Raw genomic sequence first — 20,742 nt, 5'->3', positions numbered from 1 at the left:
GCCGATCATGTACACACACCCAAGCTTCCAACAGTCTGGTCATATAACATTGAAAGCCGATCATGTACACACACCCAAGCTTCCAACAGTCTGGCCACGTAACATTAAGAGCCGATCTTGTACACACACCCAAGCTTCCAACAGTTTGGTCTCATATAATTGAGAGCTGATCTAGTACACATAAGCAAAGCTTCCAACAGTTGAGTCTCATTGAGAGCTGGTACACAGTGTGCCAAGCTTCCAGCAGTCTGGTCTCATAACATTGAGAGCTGATCTTGTACACACACCCAAGCTTCCAACAGTCTGGTCACATAACATTGAGAGACGATCTTGTACACACACCCAAGCTTCCAACAGTCTGGTCACATAACATTGAGAGCGGATCATGTACACACACCCACGCTTCCAGCAGTCTGGTCACATAACATTGAGAGACGATCTTGTACACACACCCAAGCTTGCAACAGTCTGGTCTCATATAATTGAGAGCTGATCTTGTACACATAGCCAAGCTTCCAATAGTTGAGTCTCATTGAGAGCTGGTACACAGTGTGCCAAGCTTCCAACAGTCTGGTCCCATAACATTGAGAGACGATCTTGTACACACACCCAAGCTTCCAACAGTCTGGTCACATAACATTGAGAGCTGATATTGTACACACAACCAAGCTTCCAACAGTTAAGTCTCATTGAGAGCTGATCACTTATATATACACAGTGCGCCAAGCTTCCAACAGTCTGGTCACATAACATTGAGGGCTGATCCTGTACACACAACCAAGGTTCCAGCAGTTGAGACTCATTGAGAGCTGGTACACAGTGTGCCAAGCTTCCAACAGTCTGGTCCCATAACATTGAGAGCTCATCTTGTACACACAACCAAGCTTCCATTAGTTGAGTCACACACCATCAGGATTCCAACATCTGAGTCTAACAGCTGGTTCTGCTAGCATCTAGAGCTCATCTCCTCTGCCATACCAACCTTCCAACACCTGTGTCTCTTTACAGATAGCCCCTGCAACATCTGCACCTCTTTACAGATAGCCCCTGCAACATCTGCACCTCTTTACAAATACCCCCTGCAACAGCTGAGACTCATTGCAACTGTTCTATTATCATTATTATGGTATTTATTGAGCGCAGACTTAGCCCCGGGAAGCAGTATAGTGCTTAACAATCATAGGGGGAAGAACAGGGTGAGGGGATCAGAGAAACAACAGAGTGGGAAGCTAACAAGTGTGGAGTGGGAAGCTAACAACAGGGGAGTGGGAAGCTAACAACAGGAGAATGAGAAGCTAACAACAGGGGAGTGGGAAGCTAACAACAGGGGAGTGGGAAGCTAACAACAGGGGAGTGGGAAGCTAACAACAGGGGAGTGGGAAGCTAACAACAGGAGAGTGAGAAGCTAACAACAGGGGAGTGGGAAGCTAACAACAGGGGAGTGGGAAGCTAACAACAGGGGAGTGGGAAGCTAACACGTGGGGAGTGGGACGCTAACAACAGGGAGTGGGAAGCTAACAACAGGAGAGTGAGAAGCTAACAACAGGAGAGTGAGAAGCTAACAACAGGGGAGTGGGAAGCTAACAACAGGGTAGTGGGAAGCTAACAACAGGGGAGTGGGAAGCTAACATGTGGGGAGTGGGACGCTAACAACAGGGGAGTGGGAAGCTAACAACAGGTGAGTGGGAAGGTAACAGCAGGAGAGTACGAAGCTAACAACATGGGAGTAGGAAGCTAACAACAGAGGAGTAGGAAGCTAACAACAGGAGAGTGGGAAGCTAACAACAGGGGAGTGGGAAGCTAACAACAGGGGAGTGGGAAGCTAACAACAGGGGAGTGGGAAGCTAACAACAGGGAAGTGGGAAGGTAACAACAGGGGAGTGGGAAGCTAACAACAGGGAAGTGGGAAGCTAACAACAGGAGAATGAGAAGCTAACAACAGGGGAGTGGGAAGCTAACAACAGGAGAGCGAGAAGCTAACAACAGGAGAGTGCGAAGGTAACAACAGAGGAGTAGGAAGCTAACAGCAGGAGAGTGGGAAGCTAACAACATGGGAGTAGGAAGCTAACAACAGAGGGGTAGGAAGCTAACAACAGAGGAGTAGGAAGCTAACAACAGGAGAGTGGGAAGCTAATAACAGGGGAGTGGCAAGGTCACAACAGAGGAGTAGGAAGCTAACAACAGGAGAGTCGGGAGCTAACAACAGGGGAGTGGGAAGCTAACAACAGGAGAGTGGGAAGCTAACAACAGGGGAGTGGGAAGCTAACATAAGGGGAGTGGGAAGCTAACATAAGGGGAGTGGGAAGCTATCAAAAGGGGAGTGGGAAGCTAACAACAGGAGAGTGGGAAGCTAACAACAGGGGAGTGGGAAGCTAACAACAGAGGAGTGGGAAGGTAACAACAGAGGAGTGGGAAGGTAACAACAGGGGAGTGGGAAGCTAACAACAGGGGAGTGGGAAGCTAACAACAGGGGAGTGGGAAGATAACAACAGGGGAGTGGGAAGCTAGCATCAGGTGAGTGGGAAGCTAACAACAGGAGAGTGGGAAGCTAACAACAGGGTAGCGGGACGCTAACAACAGGGGAGTGGGAAGCTAACAACAGTGGAGTGGGAAACTAACATCAGGTGAGTGGGAAGCTAATAATAGGGGAGTGGGAGGGTGAGCAATTTGGCAGCAAGGGATCTACAAGCAAGCAGGCGAGAAAACAGGGGGCAGCAGATCACGCCGTCTCAGGTAGCTAGGTTCCTACTGCGCGACTCATCATCCAATCCAGAGCTGCACTCCTACGCTGAATGGTGCCATGCACTGTCCATCCCCTGCCCCTCTTGCAAGTCATTACCACATCTATAAAACCAGCAACAGGCAACTGCAGTCCAACCTTACATCCTGCTTGCAAAACTCCAACCAGAGAGTGCCATATCACCAAAGCAACTAGAGCAGAGACTGTGTCCCCTGTCCTAGACGCTGTCGGTAGTGGTAGGTAGACAGGTATATCACTGTGGTAGACGTGCATGCCGCGGTGGTTAGTAAAACATCTCACCCACTTAGTCTTCTCTTTCTTTCTCTCCTCTGCCTGTAGTCTGGCTTGCTCCTTCCTAGGAGAGATAAGGACATGTGAAGTGCCTGCGACCAAGGGTTTGCAGCTTACTGCATGCTACACATTTGCCAGATGACCTGCAAAATCCTGCAATCCAGTTCTTGGTCTGTACAACATTACTTCAAAAAATAAAACAAATCACCATTTACGACCCCAGTTCAAGAGCATTCCTGCACCCTCTCCTTCTCAATGAAAGTAAATGTAGAGTCTCATGATAGCCTGGTAAGGTCTCCCTGAGAGTATCCTTCGTAATCCACTTGCTTCAGTGGCCTGAAGTCTAAGATACATTTGATTTTGCCATCGTTTCTGCTTCTGTGACTGTTGTTTCAGCTTCTCCACTTCTTCCTGCAGGTTACAGCTTCAATTAGGAATCACAAGAGCACAGTGACCAGCTACCCCTCCCTCAGATCTCCAGATCTAGTCAGAACTCCACGTACAGTGCACGCATATCATTAGAAATGCACACCGCCTTGGTATTTACTTCGTGCATACAAGGTCATTTATTTGTACTTATTATGCACAATCCATATCAATCATAGTATTAAAAAATACATACATATCATAACAGACATAAAATATGTGACAGCATTTTTCAAACATAGTTGGAGGGTGAGCTTGTTCTACAATATGCCTCTGTTGTGGGGTTAGTATTTGAAGTGCTCTAAATGCAGTCGAATACCTTTATCGGATTTTATACAAGGTTTTTCGGGGTGTTGGGTGACAACCATAACGTTTTCATCTAGTTGGACTTGATGTCACAGCACTCTACCATAACGAGATCACAATATATGTTATTTGCTGATAGTGGTTCAGCAGAACTCAAAACACCCAGTGGCTGCACACAAGTACACAAAGTAACGACTCCTCTATTTGTTCATAGGATGTTGTTTTAACAGTTGCATCGACATGAAATGTTTCGGCCCTTTTGATACTGGTTCGCACATCCAAGCGCCCATACAATGCAATATTCTAATGGGCCTTAATCGGGACGGAATAATAATTGATTGTGAGATCTCAATCGGTATCCTAACCCTTTTTGTGTAATCTATATTGAGAAACGACATAAAACATTTGACATTTCTTAGTGTCGATTGATACAGTTGGCATGTATCTCCATGTTTTTTGGTAGACAGCTCACATCGAAGTAATGACTTCCCTGTCAATAATTCGGATCCTGGGGAAAAACTGCTTCAATTAGGGCCATGCACTCTTTTGTAGAACTTGTACCAATTTCTGCTGTATCCTTTTATTGGATTGGGGTCTTGTTTGGCTGGATTGCGTACCCCTCTGTTACAGCATCTACCACGAATGTGCCTCCGATGATTGAGTGCCATTGACGATGGTAGTGGTGCCATCTTTTCCTTGACCAGGACGCTGAGATCTTTGGTTTTGTGGTCCACCTCATTTCGTGAGCCGACCGCTCCACAGTTACATGCACTTTCCATCTGCCTGATCATCTGCGGATGATTCGTCTATGGGTCTGCCTAAGGGGTTTACAATATGATCTCGTCGTGGACTCAGACATATTGTTGTTTTGGAGTAAGCCGCAGTTCTTTGTGGTGACAGTTGCACATTTGCACTAAAACACCTATTCATTTCCCAAGGTGACACAGGAATTCAGTCCCAGTGTGAATTTACTGTATGGAATCTTCTAGTTATGTCCCAAACAGGCAAGTCCAACGGAACATCATGTGCACATGTGCCAGGACCTGACGTCGGACAGCTCACATGTTTAGTCAGGAATAGCACCTTAGCGTGAGGCTGTTTTATTCAATACTAAAGCAAAGAAGCATCCGGATAGGGCTATTCACAGGACAAGGCCACGAGCTGTTGTCTAAGAAGCCTCCTCTGAACGGATATGAATCCATCGTCAGCCACGCACCATGGATGGCGTAAAGTACCCCCTGCCGAAGATTAGGAGGGTTCCATGCCCAGATAGAGGAGCAGGAACAAAGGCTAAGATCCTTTATAATGAAAGGCTCAGGTGCCTTGAAGTACACGTTTTGATTACTTCCAGTAGGGGGTGTTTTATTCCTTATAATACATGTCCATCCACTATCATCCCATTTGATACTCGACCTTTTACTTCATCTAATCTAATATATCTTCAGCTATTGACACGTGTAATCTGTTTGGGTAAAAAAACAAACAAAAAAAAAACTTTGCAGCTTCTAATGTGTTGCAGAAAAACTGTTTTAGCAGTTTCATAATTTCCATTTAAATATGTTTTGTGCTTTCAAATAAGTAATAACATGAAGATTGATTTTTGCTCTCATGTGATCAACCCCATCAGAACATGAAATAGAGATACCGCCATGAACTGCTCAGTACATGAAATGGACATGTCACCATGAACCGCTCAGTACATTAAATAGACATACTACCATGAACCGCTCAGTACATGAAATAGACATACTATCATGAACCGTTCAGTACATGAAATAGACATACTATCATGAACCGTTCAGTACATGAAATAGACATACCGCCATGAGACGCGGAGTACATGAAATAGACATACCGCCATGAACTGCTCAGTACATGAAATGGACATGTCACCATGAACCGCTCAGAACATGAAATAGACATACCGACATGAACCGCTCAGTACATGAAATAGACATACTATCATGAACCGTTCAGTACATGAAATAGACATACCGCCATGAGATGCTGAGTACATGAAATAGACATACCGCCATGAACTGCTCAGTACATGAAATGGACATGTCACCATGAACCGCTCAGTACATTAAATAGACATACCGCCATGAGACGCTGAGTACATGAAATAGACATACCGCCATGAACTGCTCAGTACATGAAATGGACATGTCACCATGAACCGCTCAGAACATGAAATAGACATACCGACATGAACCGCTCAGTACATGAAATAGACATACTATCATGAACCGTTCAGTACATGAAATAGACATACCGCCATGAGACGCTGAGTACATGAAATAGACATACCGCCATGAACTGCTCAGTACATGAAATGGACATGTCACCATGAACCGCTCAGTACATTAAATAGACATACTACCATGAACCGCTCAGTACATGAAATAGACATACCGCCATGAACCGTTCAGTACAAGAAATAGACATATCACCATGAACTGTTCAGTACATGAAATAGACATACCGCCATGAGACGCTCAGTACATGAAATAGACATATCACCATGAACCGCTCAGTACATGAAATAGACATACTGCCATGAACCGCTCAGTACATGAAATAGACATTCTACCATGAAATGCTCAGTACCTGAAACAGACATTCTACCATGAACGGAACAGTACATAAAATAGACATACCGCCAAGAAGCGCTCAGTACATGAAATAGACATACCGCCATGAACCGCTCAGTACATGAAATAGACATACTACCATGAACCACTCAGTACATGAAACAGACATTCTACCATGAAATGCTCAGTACATGAAATAGAAATACCACCATGAACGGAACAGTACATAAAATAGACATACCGCCAAGAAGCGCTCAGTACATGAAATAGACATACCGCCATGAACCGCTCAGTACATGAAATAGACATACTACCATGAACCACTCAGTACATGAAATAGACATACCACCATGAACCGCTTAGTACATGAAATAGACATATTACCATGAACCGCTCAGTACATGAAATAGACATACCGACATGAACCGCTCATTACATGAAATAGACATATCACCATGAACCGCTCAGTACATGAAATAGACATACTAGCATGACATACTACCATGAACCGCTCAGTACATGAAATACACATATCACCATGAAACGCTCAGTACGTGAAATAGACATACCACCATGAACCGCTCAGTACGTGAAATAGACATATCACCATGAACCGCTCAGTACACAAAATAGACATACTACCATGAACCGCTCAGTACATGAAATAGACATACCACCATGAACCGCTCAGTACATGAAACAGACATACCATCATGAACCGTTCAGTACAAGAAATAGACATACTACCATGAACCGCTCAGTACACGAAATAGACATACTTCCATGAACCGCTCAGTACACGAAATAGACATACTGCCATGAACCGCTCAGTACATGCAATAGACATATCACCATGAACCGCTCAGTACATGGAATAGACATACCGCCATGAACTGCTCAATACATGAAATTGACATACTACAATGAACGGCTAGTACATGAAATAGACATATTACCATGAACGGCTCAGTACATGAAATAGACATACTACCATGAACCGCTCAGTACATGAAATAGACACATCGCCATGAACCGCTCAGTACATGAAAAAGACATATCACCATGAACCGCTCAGTACATGAAATAGACATACCGCCATGAACCGCTCAGTACATGGAATAGACATACGGCCATGAACCGCTCAGTACATGAAATAGACATACCGCCATGAACCGCTCAGTACATGGAATAGACATACGGCCATGAACCCCTCAGTACATGAAATAGACATACCGCGATGAACCGCTCAGTACATGAAATAGACATACTACCATGACCCACTCAGTACATGAAATAGACATACCGCCATGAACTGCTCAGTACATTAGACATACTACCATGAACTGCTCAGTACATGAAATAGACATACCGCCATGAACTGCTCAGTACATTAGACATACTACCATGAACCGCTCAGAATATGAAATATACATACTGCCATGAACCGCTCAGTACATGAAATAGACATACCGCCATGAACCACTCAGTACATGAAATAGACATAGTACCATGAACCGCTCAGTACATGAAATAGACATACTGCGATGAACCACTCAGTACATGAAATAGACATATCACCATGATCCACTCAGTGCATGAAATGGACATACTACCATGAACCGATCAGTACATGAAAGGACATACTACCATAAACGGCTCAGTACATGAAATAGACATACCGCCATGACCCGCTCAATACGTGAAATAGGCATACCAGCATGACATACTACCATGAAGCGCTCAGTGTATGAAATGGACATACTAGCATGACATACTCGCATGAACCGCTCAGTACATGAAATACACATATCACCATGAAACGCTCAGTATGTGAAATAGACATACCACCATGAACCGCTCAGTACACAAAATAGACATACTACCATGAACCGCTTAGTACATGAAATAGACATACTACCATGAACCGCTCGGTACATGAAATAGACATACCATCATGAACCGTTCAGTACAAGAAATAGACATACTACCATGAACTGCTCAGTACACGAAATAGACATACTGCCATGAACCGCTCAGTACACGAAATAGACAAACTGCCATGAACCGCTTAGTACATGAAATAGACATATCACCATGAACCGCTCAGTACATGAAATAGACATACCGCCATGAACGCCTAGTACATGAAATAGACATATTACCATGAACGGCTCAGTACATGAAATAGACATACTACCATGAACCGCTCAGTACATGAAAAAGACATATCACCATGAACCGCTCAGTACATGAAATAGACATACCGCCATGAACCGCTCAGTACATGGAATAGACATATCACCATGAACCGCTCAGTACATGAAATAGACATATCACCATGAATCGCTCAGTACATGAAATAGACATACCGCCATGAACCCCTCAGTACATGAAATAGACATACCGCGATGAACCGCTCAGTACATGAAATAGACATACTACCATGACCCGCTCAGTACATGAAATAGACATACTACCATGAACCACTCAGTACATGAAATAGACATATTACCATGAACCGCTCAGTACATGGAATAGACATACGGCCATGAACCGCTCAGTACATGAAATAGACATATCACCATGAACCGCTCAGTACATGAAATAGACTTACCCCCATTAACCGCTCAGTACATGGAATAGACATATGGCCATGAACCGCTCAGTACATGAAATAGACATATCACCATGAACCGCTCAGTACATGAAATAGACATACCGCCATGAACCCCTCAGTACATGAAATAGACATACCGCGATGAACCGCTCAGTACATGAAATAGACATACTACCATGACCCGCTCAGTACATGAAATAGACATACCGCCATGAACTGCTCAGTACATTAGACATACTACCATGAACTGCTCAGTACATGAAATATACATACTGCCATGAACCGCTCAGTACATGAAATAGACATACTACCATGAACCGCTCAGTACATGAAATAGACATATTACCATGAACCGTTCAGTACATGAAATGGACATACTACCATGAACCGATCAGTACATGAAAGGACATACTACCATAAACCGCTCAGTACATGAAATAGACATAGTACCATGAACCGCTCAGTACATGAAATAGACATACTGCCATGAACCGCTCAGTACATGAAATAGACATACTACCATGAACCGCTCAGTACATGAAATAGACATATTACCATGAACCGTTCAGTACATGAAATGGACATACTACCATGAACCGATCAGTACATGAAAGGACATACTACCATAAACCGCTCAGTACATGAAATAGACATAGTACCATGATCCACTCAGTACATGAAATAGACATAGTACCATGAACCGCTCAGTACATGAAATGGACATACTACCATAAACCGCTCAGTACATGAAATAGACATAGTACCATGATCCACTCAGTACATGAAATAGACATAGTACCATGAACCGCTCAGTACATGAAATGGACATACTACCATGAACCGATCAGTACATGAAAGGACATACTACCATAAACGGCTAGTACATGAAATAGACATACCGCCATGACCCGCTCAATACGTGAAATAGGTATACTAGCATGACATACTACCATGAAGCGCTCAGTGTATGAAATGGACATACTAGCATGACATACTACCATGAACCGCTCAGTACATGAAATACACATATCACCATGAAACGCTCAGTACGTGAAATAGACATATCACCATGAACCGCTCAGTACACAAAATAGACATACTACCATGAACCGCTCAGTACATGAAATAGACATACTACCATGAACCGCTCAGTACATGAAATAGACATACCATCATGAACCGCTCAGTACATGAAATAGACATACCGCCATGAACTGCTCAGTACATGAAATAGACATACTACCATGAACGGCTAGTACATGAAATAGACATATTACCATGAACGGCTCAGTACATGAAATAGACATACTACCATGAACCGCTCAGTACATGAAATAGACATATCGCCATGAACCGCTCAGTACATGAAAAAGACATATCACCATGAACCGCTCAGTACATGAAATAGACATACCGCCATGAACCGCTCAGTACATGGAATAGACATACGGCCATGAACCGCTCAGTACATGAAATAGACATATCACCATGAACCGCTCAGTACATGAAATAGACATACCGCCATGAACCCCTCAGTACATGAAATAGACATACCGCGATGAACCGCTCAGTACATGAAATAGACATACTACCATGACCCGCTCAGTACATGAAATAGACATACCGCCATGAACTGCTCAGTACATTAGACATACTACCATGAACTGCTCAGTACATGAAATAGACATACCGCCATGAACTGCTCAGTACATTAGACATACTACCATGAACCGCTCAGAATATGAAATATACATACCGCCATGAACCGCTCAGTACATGAAATAGACATACCGCCATGAACCACTCAGTACATGAAATAGACATAGTACCATGAACCGCTCAGTACATGAAATAGACATACTGCGATGAACCACTCAGTACATGAAATAGACATACCGCCATGAACCACTCTGTACATGAAATAGACATCGTACCATGAACCGCTCAGTACATGAAATAGACATACTGCGATGATCCACTCAGTACATGAAATGGACATACTACCATGAACCGATCAGTACATGAAAGGACATATTACCATAAACCGCTCAGTACATGAAATAGACATACCGCCATGACCCGCTCAATACGTGAAATAGAAATACCACCATGAACCACTCAGTACATGAAATAGACATACCACCATGAACCGTTCAGTACACGAAATACACATATCACCATGAACCGCTCAGTACATGAACTAGACAGACCAACGTGAACCGCTCAGTACATGAAATAGACATACTAGCATGACATACTACCATGAACGGCTCAGTACATGAAATAGACATACTACCATGAACCGCTCAGTACATGAAATAGACATACCACCATGAACCGCTCAGTACATGAAATAGACATACTAGCACGACATATCACCATGAACCACTCAGTACATGAAATAGACATACTATCATGAACCGCTCAGTACATGAAATAGACATACTACCATGAACCGCTCAGTACATGACATAGACAGACCACCATGAACCGCTCAGTACATGAAATAGAAATATCACCATGAACCGCTCAGTACCTGAAATAGACATACTAGCATGACATACTACCATGAAGTGCTCAGTGCATGAAATGGACATACTAGCACAACATACTACCATGAACCGCTCAGTACATGAAATAGACATACCGACATGACCCGCTCAGTACATGAAATAGACATACTGCCATGAACCGCTCAGTACAAGAAATAGACATACTACCATGAACCGCTCAGTACGTGAAATAGACATACCACCATGAACCGCTCAGTACATGAAATAGACATACTGCGATGAACCACTCAGTACATGAAATAGACATATCGCCATGAACCGCTCAGTACACGAAATAGACATACTACCATGAACCGCTCAGTACATGAAATAGACATACTACCATGAACCGCTCAGTACATGAAATAGACATACTGCGATGAACCACTCAGTACATGAAATAGACATATCGCCATGAACCGCTCAGTACACGAAATAGACATACTGCGATGAACCACTCAGTACATGAAATAGACTTATCACCATGAACCGCTCAGTACACGAAATAGACATACTACCATGAACCGCTCAGTACATGAAATAGACATACTACCATGAACCGCTCAGTACATGAAATAGACATACTGCGATGAACCACTCAGTACATGAAATAGACATATCGCCATGAACCACTCAGTACATGAAATAGACATATCACCATGATCCACTCAGTGCATGAAATGGACATACTACCATGAACCGATCAGTACATGAAAGGACATACTACCATAAACGGCTCAGTACATGAAATAGACATACCGCCATGACTCGCTCAATACGTGAAATAGGCATACCAGCATGACATACTACCATGAAGCGCTCAGTGTATGAAATGGACATACTAGCATGACATACTCGCATGAAACGCTCAGTACGTGAAATAGACATACCACCATGAACCGCTCAGTACATGAAATAGACATACCATCATGAACCGTTCAGTACAAGAAATAGACATACTACCATGAACTGCTCAGTACACGAAATAGACATACTGCCATGAACCGCTCAGTACACGAAATAGACATACTACCATGAACCGCTTAGTACATGAAATAGACATACTACCATGAACCGCTCAGTACATGAAATAGACATACCATCATGAACCGTTCAGTACAAGAAATAGACATACTACCATGAACTGCTCAGTACACGAAATAGACATACTGCCATGAACCGCTCAGTACACGAAATAGACAAACTGCCATGAACCGCTTAGTACATGAAATAGACATAGTACCATGAACCGCTCAGTACATGAAATAGACATACTGCGATGAACCACTCAGTACATGAAATAGACATACCGCCATGAACCACTCTGTACATGAAATAGACATCGTACCATGAACCAATCAGTACATGAAATAGACATACTGCGATGAACCACTCAGTACATGAAATGGACATACTACCATAAACTGCTCAGTACATGAAATAGACATACCATCATGAACCGCTCAGTACATGAAATAGACATACTAGCATGACATACTACCATGAACGGCTCAGTACATGAAATAGACATACTACCATGAACCGCTCAGTACATGAAATAGACATACTACCATGAACCACTCAGTACATGAAATAGACATACCACCATGAACCGCTCAGTACATGAAATAGACATACTAGCACGACATATCACCATGAACCACTCAGTACATGAAATAGACATACTATCATGAACCGCTCAGTACATGAAATAGACATACTACCATGAACCACTCAGTACATGACATAGACAGACCACCATGAACCGCTCAGTACATGAAATACACATATCACCATGAACCGCTCAGTACATGAAATACACATATCACAATGAACCGCTCAGTACATGAAATAGACATACCGACATGAACCGCTCAGTACATCAAATAGACATATCACCATGAACCGCTCAGTACATGAAATAGACATACCGACATGAACCGCTCAGTACATCAAATAGACATATCACCATGAACCGCTCAGTACATGAAATAGACATATCAACATGAACCGCTCAGTACCTGAAATAGACATACTAGCATGACATACTACCATGAAGTGCTCAGTGCATGAAATGGACATACTAGCACAACATACTACCATGAACCGCTCAGTACATGAAATACACATATCGCCATGAACCGCTCAGTACACGAAATAGACATACTACCATGAACCGCTCAGTACATGAAATAGACATACTACCATGAACCGCTCAGTACATGAAATAGACATACCGACATGAACCGCTCAGTACATCAAATAGACATATCACCATGAACCGCTCAGTACATGAAATAGACATATCAACATGAACCGCTCAGTACCTGAAATAGACATACTAGCATGACATACTACCATGAAGTGCTCAGTGCATGAAATGGACATACTAGCACAACATACTACCATGAACCGCTCAGTACATGAAATACACATATCGCCATGAACCGCTCAGTACACGAAATAGACATACTACCATGAACCGCTCAGTACATGAAATAGACATACTACCATGAACCGCTCAGTACATGAAATAGACATACTGCCATGAACCGCTCAGTACAAGAAATAGACATACTACCATGAACCGCTCAGTACGTGAAATAGACATACCACCATGAACCGCTCAGTACATGAAATAGACATATCACCATGAACCGCTCAGTACATGAAATAGACATACCATCATGAACCATTCAGTACAAGAAATAGACATACTACCATGAACCGCTCAGTACACGAAATAGACATACTGCCATGAACCGCTCAGTACATGAAATAGACATATCATCATGAACCGCTCAGTACATGAAATAGACATACCGTCATGAACCGCTCAGTACATGAAATAGACATACCGCCATGAGCCGCACAGTACATGGAATAGACATACTGCCATGAACCGCTCAGTACATGAAATAGACATATCATCATGAACCGCTCAGTACAAGAAATAGACATACTGCCATGAACCGCACAGTGCATGAAATAGACATACCGTCATGAACCGCTCAGTACATGAAATAGACATACTGCCATGAACCGCACAGTACATGGAATAGACATACCGCCATGAACCGCACAGTACATGGAATAGACATACCGCCATGAACCGCACAGTACATGGAATAGACATACCGACATGAACCGCTGAGTACATGAAATAGACATATCACCATGAACTGCTCAGTACATGAAATAGACATACCGCCATGAACCCCTCAGTACATGAAATAGACATACCGCGATGAACCGCTCAGTACATGAAATAGACATACCGCGATGAACCGCTCAGTACATGAAAGACATACTACCATGACCCGCTCAGTACATGAAGTAGTCATACCGCCATGAACTGCTCAGTACATTAGACATACTACAATGAACCGCTCAGTACATGAAATAGACATACCGCCATGAACCGCTCAGTACATGAAATAGACATACCGCCATGAACCACTCAGTACATGAAATAGACATAGTAACATGAACCGCTCAATACGTGAAATAGACATACCACCATGAACCGTTCAGTACATGAAATAGACATACTACCATGACCCGCTCAGTACATGAAATATACATACTGCCATGAACCGCTCAGTACATGAAATAGACATACCGCCATGAACTGCTCAGTACATTAGACATACTACAATGAACCGCTCAGTACATGAAAAAGACAGACCAACGTGAACCACTCAGTACATGAAATAGACATACTAGCATGACATACTACCATGAACGGCTCAGTACATGAAATAGACATATCAACATGAACCACTCAGTACATGAAATAGACATACTAGCATGACATACTACCATGAACCGCTCAGTACATGAAATAGACATACCGCGATGAACCGCTCAGTACATGAAATGGACATACTACCATGAACCGATCAGTACATGAAAGGACATACTACCATAAACCGCTCAGTACATGAAATAGACATACCGCCATGATCCACTCAGTACATGAAATGGACATACTACCATGAAGCACTCAGTGTATGAAATGGACATACTAGCATGACATACCGCCATGTACCGCTCAGTACATGAAATAAACATACTAGCATGACATACTACCGTGAACCGCTCAGTACACGACATAGACATACTACCATGAACCGCTCAGTACATGAAATAGACATACTACCATGAACTGCTCAGTACATGACATAGACAGACCACCATGAACGGCTCAGTACATGAAATAGACATACTACCATAAACCGCTCAGTACATGAAATAGACAGACCACCATGAACCGCTCAATACATGAAATGGACATACTAGCATGACATTTCACCATGAACTGCTCAATACATGAAATGGACATACTAGCATGACATTTCACCATGAACTGCTCTGTACCTGAAATAGACATACCAACATGAATCGCTCAATACATGAAATAAACATACTAGCATGACATACTACCGTGAACCGCTCAGTACATGACATAGACATACTACCATGAACCGCTCAGTACATGAAATAGACATATCACCATGAACCGCTCAGTACATGACATAGACAGACCACCATGAACCGCTCCTTATTAGTTCATAGATGTAAAGTGTCACAGAAACATATTTTACAAGAAAGGAATTTGAAAAACGTGTCATGGTGTCCACCTATGAGGGAGCCCACTACAGGCAAGCAGGGGACATTGGCAGGTTTTGGAACCTATGGGAGAGCTTCCTTCATGTATTTGGCTAATCTATACAGACAGTTTTTTTTTCTTGTGACTCAGTTGCTAAGGTTTCATGCTCTACTACATTCTTTTCTGTATGGACCATTGATATCATAACCATAGAACATTGTTTGCAGGCTTGCATATTGGCTTTGCACACTGCGATGTATTCACATTTTGCAGGCCAGGTCTGAGAGCTGCACCTGGTGTTATGGACCCTGAAGAGCGTGTTAAGGACCTGGGCTCTGCGAGGGCGTTTAATGAGGAGTAAGGGCCGATATTGGCCAGTATGGTACAAGGTCCAGCTCTATGAAGCTAAGAATAACCTCTCACTCTTTCACAAGACATAGACACAGACTAGGGGGGTTGTGGGGAGTGTGGGGGGGTGGAGGAAATGCTTGTTTATTGGAGGGTGTTCAGAGTATTCAACTTCTCACTGTTTCGTTTCAGGAGCCTGTGTGGGTTCAATCACGTGTTGGGCCTGTATCGGCACCTGTAGCTTGTACGAGACGTTAAATTTTAGGACAGATGTCCATAACCGCACTCTACGTGGTACTGCTGGCCACTGGCAGGCTAAGGACTGCCGACGCGGTTTCTATGTAACAGCTGGACGCTACACTGGGGTGGGGGAGGGACTCCTGCGCGTTACGCGAGCCAGATCCAAGGCGCGTGCATGTTATAGCTGTGTTATGTCAACCTTTGGCCACTCACAGCACCGAGGAGTCCTGCTAATGTGAGCCCCAGGACAGATTCTGTGCAATGCTTGAGGAGTAGATCTCCATGTGGCACATTGGATGATCTCAAATGTAGGGTGGACCCAGGCTGGCCCGAGAAGGCAGGGTGGTGGACTCTGGCTATCACTTGACTGTCTTTGAATAGGACAGTCTTCACTGCTTTCTTGAAAGTGGGCAACCTCCACCGTGCAGCTACTGGGGTGTGGAGTGTGACAGATCCCCCCAACACAGGCCCCCGTTAGCATCACGGGGACCATTGTGATGTGAAGATACTAGCCAAGGCCATTACTTTCCAGGAAAGCAGAGGCCTGCTGGTGCTGTCTCGCGGCATGTGTGTCTCGGCCCTGAAGGACAGAGAAATAGAGACTGAGACGTCTGCACTCTCATTTGGGCCAGGAGAGATCTGGCTGTCTCTCCGTGGTGGCAGGCCTGTGCTGGCCCGTTTCTGTTGAGGGTCAGACCAGTGCAAGAGGACTCATACCAAGGGAGGATCCAGCTGTGCAGGCAAATCTATCACCTCTCTGACGCCTCTCCTTTCTGCCAAAATATCACTCATTTATAATCCATTATTGGAAGTGATGTCTACTCCTACAAATCAATAGATTCAAGAACAGGTTTGACTTCACCGACGTGCATTTAAGCTGTTACTTTACAACGGGGGTGTTGTAGCTGTGCACATGATTACATCTGTATTAGTAGCTGGTTAAACTGCAGGTAAGATAACTCATGGAGTTAATGATCCTGCTGTAGAAATCGGTGTATAGTAAATCCAGCTGAGTTGGTCTGGAGGATTAGTTTGCCTGCTGCAGACATCTTGGTGTAACATGCAGGTCATAGGCTGTAATCCAAGACATAAGTTAATTAAAGGTGCCTGATGTAGTGATGGGGTTGTAACTTGCTGTTCAGGTGCCTTGTTAAGTCAGAACTCGATTTTCTGGGTTCTAATGTCCCATTTTGCGGGATGCCTAAACGTTTTTACCAGGACTCAAGTCGAGGGTACACGCGGGTGGCGAGTCCCCCCAACTTTCTTCAGAGGGCACCTGGATATGCTAATTTCTGATGACGCCACATTCAATTTGTATGTTAATGAACACCCCTCCCCCACATTTGTTTAGGACTTGACAGCTGGTTTTGTCTTTCTTTTTGCTGGGTTGCCTTTATTTTTCATTTGTGTGGCCAGAGCGACCTCTACTGGCGTTCCTGTGTCACTGCAGTCCTGTTTTATGATCTGCAGCACAGGAAGCCCAAGTGGCTACGAGGAAACAGTGCTTCTAAGCGCCTGTTTTGGTCCGAGAGTGATTGGCCCTCATTACGACCCTGGCGGAGAACCATGGTGCAATTTGCACCATGGTCCATGGCGCTAAGCTGCCAACTCCGCCATGGTGGTTGGCGGACTTACCGCCCCATTCCGACCTTGGCGGGGCGGTAAGTCCCCAATCCCCATTTACCCTTCCCCATTCCCATTTTTGCCCCATAGGGTATAATGGGAGTGGGGAAGGCGTTAATTACGCCACCGTAAATTACGGTGGCGTAATTAACAAGTCCCGTAGCGCCATGGATTTTTCCGCCTGCAAAAAGCAGGCGTAAAAATCACCATGGCGCTACGGGAACTCGTACTCAGGCGGAAAGGTACGCCATGGTTTACGCCGGCGTAAACCCCTTTCCGCAAGGGTCGTAATGAGGGCCATTGTATGAACCTACATGTGTGTCACGGTCCGGGGTGAGTTCGTAGCATCCGTAATTCATTTTTGGCTCCGCCAGGGGAGCAGTCATCTGTCCCTCCTGAGAAGCCAACTGTTCCAATATGGCCGGCCTTGTGGTAGTGAAGTATGTTTTAAGCCCTACTCCTGGCCATTTTCTTTCGGGCCTCCTTTTGTTTGTGCTGCCCATGAGGAAGCCCTAAAATGGCTGCTATACCGATGTAAACTCACCCTGGCCCCAGCCCTGCACCCTCTGGAGTGGTTTATTCCTGTATTTTCATCTCCAGACATGTCCAAGGCAATACGTAACCTAGTGTTTAGTGGTTTTTAGGGCAGCCTGGTTGGCTAGCTGCCAAGTCCTGTGTGTCCCTGCCTGTTTGCGATTAAACGTCTGTGTTAGGCTGCCCCGGAGGGAGTGCACTGATCTAGGGCAGACCCTGTGCCTTTTCTCGGATTAATGCCTGAACTGCTGCAGGACTGTGGGGGTGGGGCCGGTGGGCTGCTGCATCCAAGGACTGGTGTGGCCAGATTGGATGGACTCTGCTTCCTTTGTACATGCCCCAGTGTCTTATCCAGGCGGCTGGAAGCATGTCCCAGGCCGTTTCTCAACTTTGCTCCAGTCCTCGTTGTTAGTTGGATTTGCGGTCCCATCTCGGGAATGTTTGAACCTCCCTGTGCTGGATGAGTGGTGCTTGGAAGTGGGAGTCTCCCTATGCTGGATGAGTGGTGCCTGGAAGTGGGAGTCTCCCTGTGCTGGATGAGTGGTGCCTGAAACGTGGATGAGTGGTGCCTGGAAGCGAGAGTCTCCCTGTGCTGGAAGAGTGGTGCCTGGAAGTGGGAGTCTCCCTGTGCTGGATGAGTGGTTCCTGGAAGTGAGAGTCTCCCTGTGCTGGATGAGTGGTTCCTGGAAGTGAGAGTCTCCCTGTGCTGGATGAGTGGTGCCTGGAAGTGGGAGTCTCCCTGTGCTGGATGAGTGGAGCCTGGAAGTGGGAGTCTCCCTGTGCTGGATGAGTGGTGCCTGGAAGTGGGAGTCTCTCTGTGCTGGATGAGTGGTGCCTGGAAGTGGGAGTCTCCCTGTGCTGGATGAGTGGTGCCTGGAAGTGGGAGCCTCTCTGTGCTGGATGAGTGGTGCCTGGAAGTGGGAGTCACCTTGTGCTGGATGAGTGGTGCCTGGAACTGGGAGTCTCCCTGTGCTGATGAGTAGTTGCTGAAACTGAGAATCGCCCTGTGCTGGATGACTGGTGGGTCGCCAGTACTCCACCTCAGCTCAGTCTTGGGCCCTCCTGGGTCACCTCTATACATTGCTCCCATTGGTTGGCCTTTCTTTGTTGTCTGTCTGCCCCCTCTTGCCTCTTGTGTTGTCCCAATCCCCTTGATCGGGTTTCTCCATCTTCCTGGTACCCCCTATGTCTCTGCTGATCCTGCTAGGTACTGTAAGGAACTCATGGTGACAACAGTAAAGACAGATACAAGTGATCACAGTGCAGGGTGGAAACACACCTAACCGAACCCTCAATCGTCGACCATCAAATGGAAATAAGGCAGTCCTTGTGGCATCTTGCCAAAATAAAAAGGCCTTCACTAAAAAAAGAACGATTGCAAATTCCTTACAAATAATTACAGAAAGAGTGTGGGATGGGGGTGATCAAACAAAGGAAAAGTGTTCACCTAGAGTTTCCTGCGTGAACACCAACATGGTGCTCAACTCCTCTGTATCTGGTTTTCCTCCTCATTTGTTATTAGTCTCCTGTTGCTTTGCAAAGTTCAACTAAGCCATCGGCTATTTTTCAGTCAACACAGTTCCGTTTCTTATTGACACTTCCCTCGACTCACTGGCTGTGATGAACTGCATGGCTTATCTTCGCCTCAGAGTCAAGGTTGGTACCACAGAGACAAACGTCTCTCCCCGGCTTGATAATCAGCAGAGGAGGGTCTTGTGTACCGCTGACATCTGGTACAATACACGTTGGCTATTGTTTGCAGACTTATAATTTTCTCTGCAGAGGTTTCACAGGCCTTGGTCGGAAATGGCAAGGATGACTCTCTCCTTGTCACCCTCTGGTTCTGCGCCGTCATTCCT

At 44.7% G+C, this 20,742-nt stretch overlaps 1 protein-coding gene across 2 annotated transcripts in view; it reads right to left on the bottom strand.

Moving 5' to 3' along the window:
- LOC138516982 (drebrin-like) overlaps window positions 1-20,742 on the bottom strand; it is a 716,984-nt gene that overhangs the window by 93,001 nt on the left and 603,241 nt on the right. For both annotated transcript variants that reach the window (XM_069632471.1, XM_069632470.1), the window contains exon 8: window positions 3,041-3,095. In XM_069632471.1, the coding sequence (XP_069488572.1) occupies window positions 3,041-3,095 (55 nt within the window). The remainder of the gene's footprint in view (window positions 1-3,040; window positions 3,096-20,742) is intronic.

This window comes from Ambystoma mexicanum, chromosome 6q, assembly GCF_040938575.1.
Source record: "Ambystoma mexicanum isolate Mex_15411 chromosome 6q, UKY_AmexF1_1, whole genome shotgun sequence".
Classification (NCBI taxonomy): domain Eukaryota; kingdom Metazoa; phylum Chordata; class Amphibia; order Caudata; family Ambystomatidae; genus Ambystoma; species Ambystoma mexicanum.
The sequence above is the reverse complement of the archived record's forward strand: the minus strand, read 5'-3'. Positions and strand labels throughout refer to the sequence as shown.